Source organism: Atta colombica, unplaced genomic scaffold (assembly GCF_001594045.1).
Source record: "Atta colombica isolate Treedump-2 unplaced genomic scaffold, Acol1.0 scaffold314, whole genome shotgun sequence".
NCBI classification, from domain to species: domain Eukaryota; kingdom Metazoa; phylum Arthropoda; class Insecta; order Hymenoptera; family Formicidae; genus Atta; species Atta colombica.
This window is the reverse complement of record NW_017259420.1, coordinates 16,137-16,817: the sequence shown is the minus strand read 5'-3', so window position 1 is coordinate 16,817 and position 681 is coordinate 16,137. Positions and strand designations below refer to the sequence as shown.

The 681-nt window shown below is 30.2% G+C and overlaps 1 protein-coding gene across 1 annotated transcript in view; it reads left to right on the top strand.

Annotated features, from left to right (window-relative positions):
• The window catches only part of LOC108690329 (3-hydroxyisobutyryl-CoA hydrolase, mitochondrial-like), a 5,708-nt gene that overhangs the window by 3,881 nt on the left and 1,146 nt on the right, over positions 1-681 (top strand). Inside the window, exons 4-5 of the mRNA XM_018197567.1 lie at positions 32-276; positions 351-592. Of these exons, the coding sequence (XP_018053056.1) occupies positions 32-276; positions 351-592 (487 nt within the window). The remainder of the gene's footprint in view (positions 1-31; positions 277-350; positions 593-681) is intronic.

The window sequence follows — 681 nt, the reverse complement described above, 5'->3', positions numbered from 1 at the left end:
TATATATTATATATTAATTATATATAAAAAGGTTGGAGATAAGGGCGTAATAATTTTAAACCGACCTAAGGTATTAAATACTGTAAATTTATCCATGGCCAGAAAAGTATATTCCATTCTTAAACAATGGGAATCTTCAAAGAAGTTGGTAATAATAGAAGGTATGGGTGATAAAGCGTTTTGTGCGGGTGGTGATGTTAAATCGCTTGCCTTGGCATTGACTGAATCAAAAGAAGACTTTTATTTTATTGAAGAAACATTTAGACAAAACTATAAGTAAGTAGTAAAAGTGTCTATTCAAGAATAAATCGTCAATTGTGTAAAATAATTTTTTTTTTCTTTGCTTCTAGCTTAAATTATTTGGTCGGAACATATGAGAAACCTTATATTGCTATCATGAATGGGATAACAATGGGAGGCGGTGTTGGATTAGCTATATTTGGCAAATATAGAATTGCCACAGAAAAAACTCTCTGTGCTGTTCCAGAAACAGCAATAGGATTATTTCCCGACGCTGGTGCGACTTATTTCTTGTCCAGACTGAAAGGTAAACTGGGTGTCTATTTAGGCCTGACAGGACACAAGTTAAAAGGTATATATTCAATTATTTGATTAAATTTTTGATTCAATTAGATTTCAATTATATTGAAAATTCTATAAATATATGTATATTTATATATA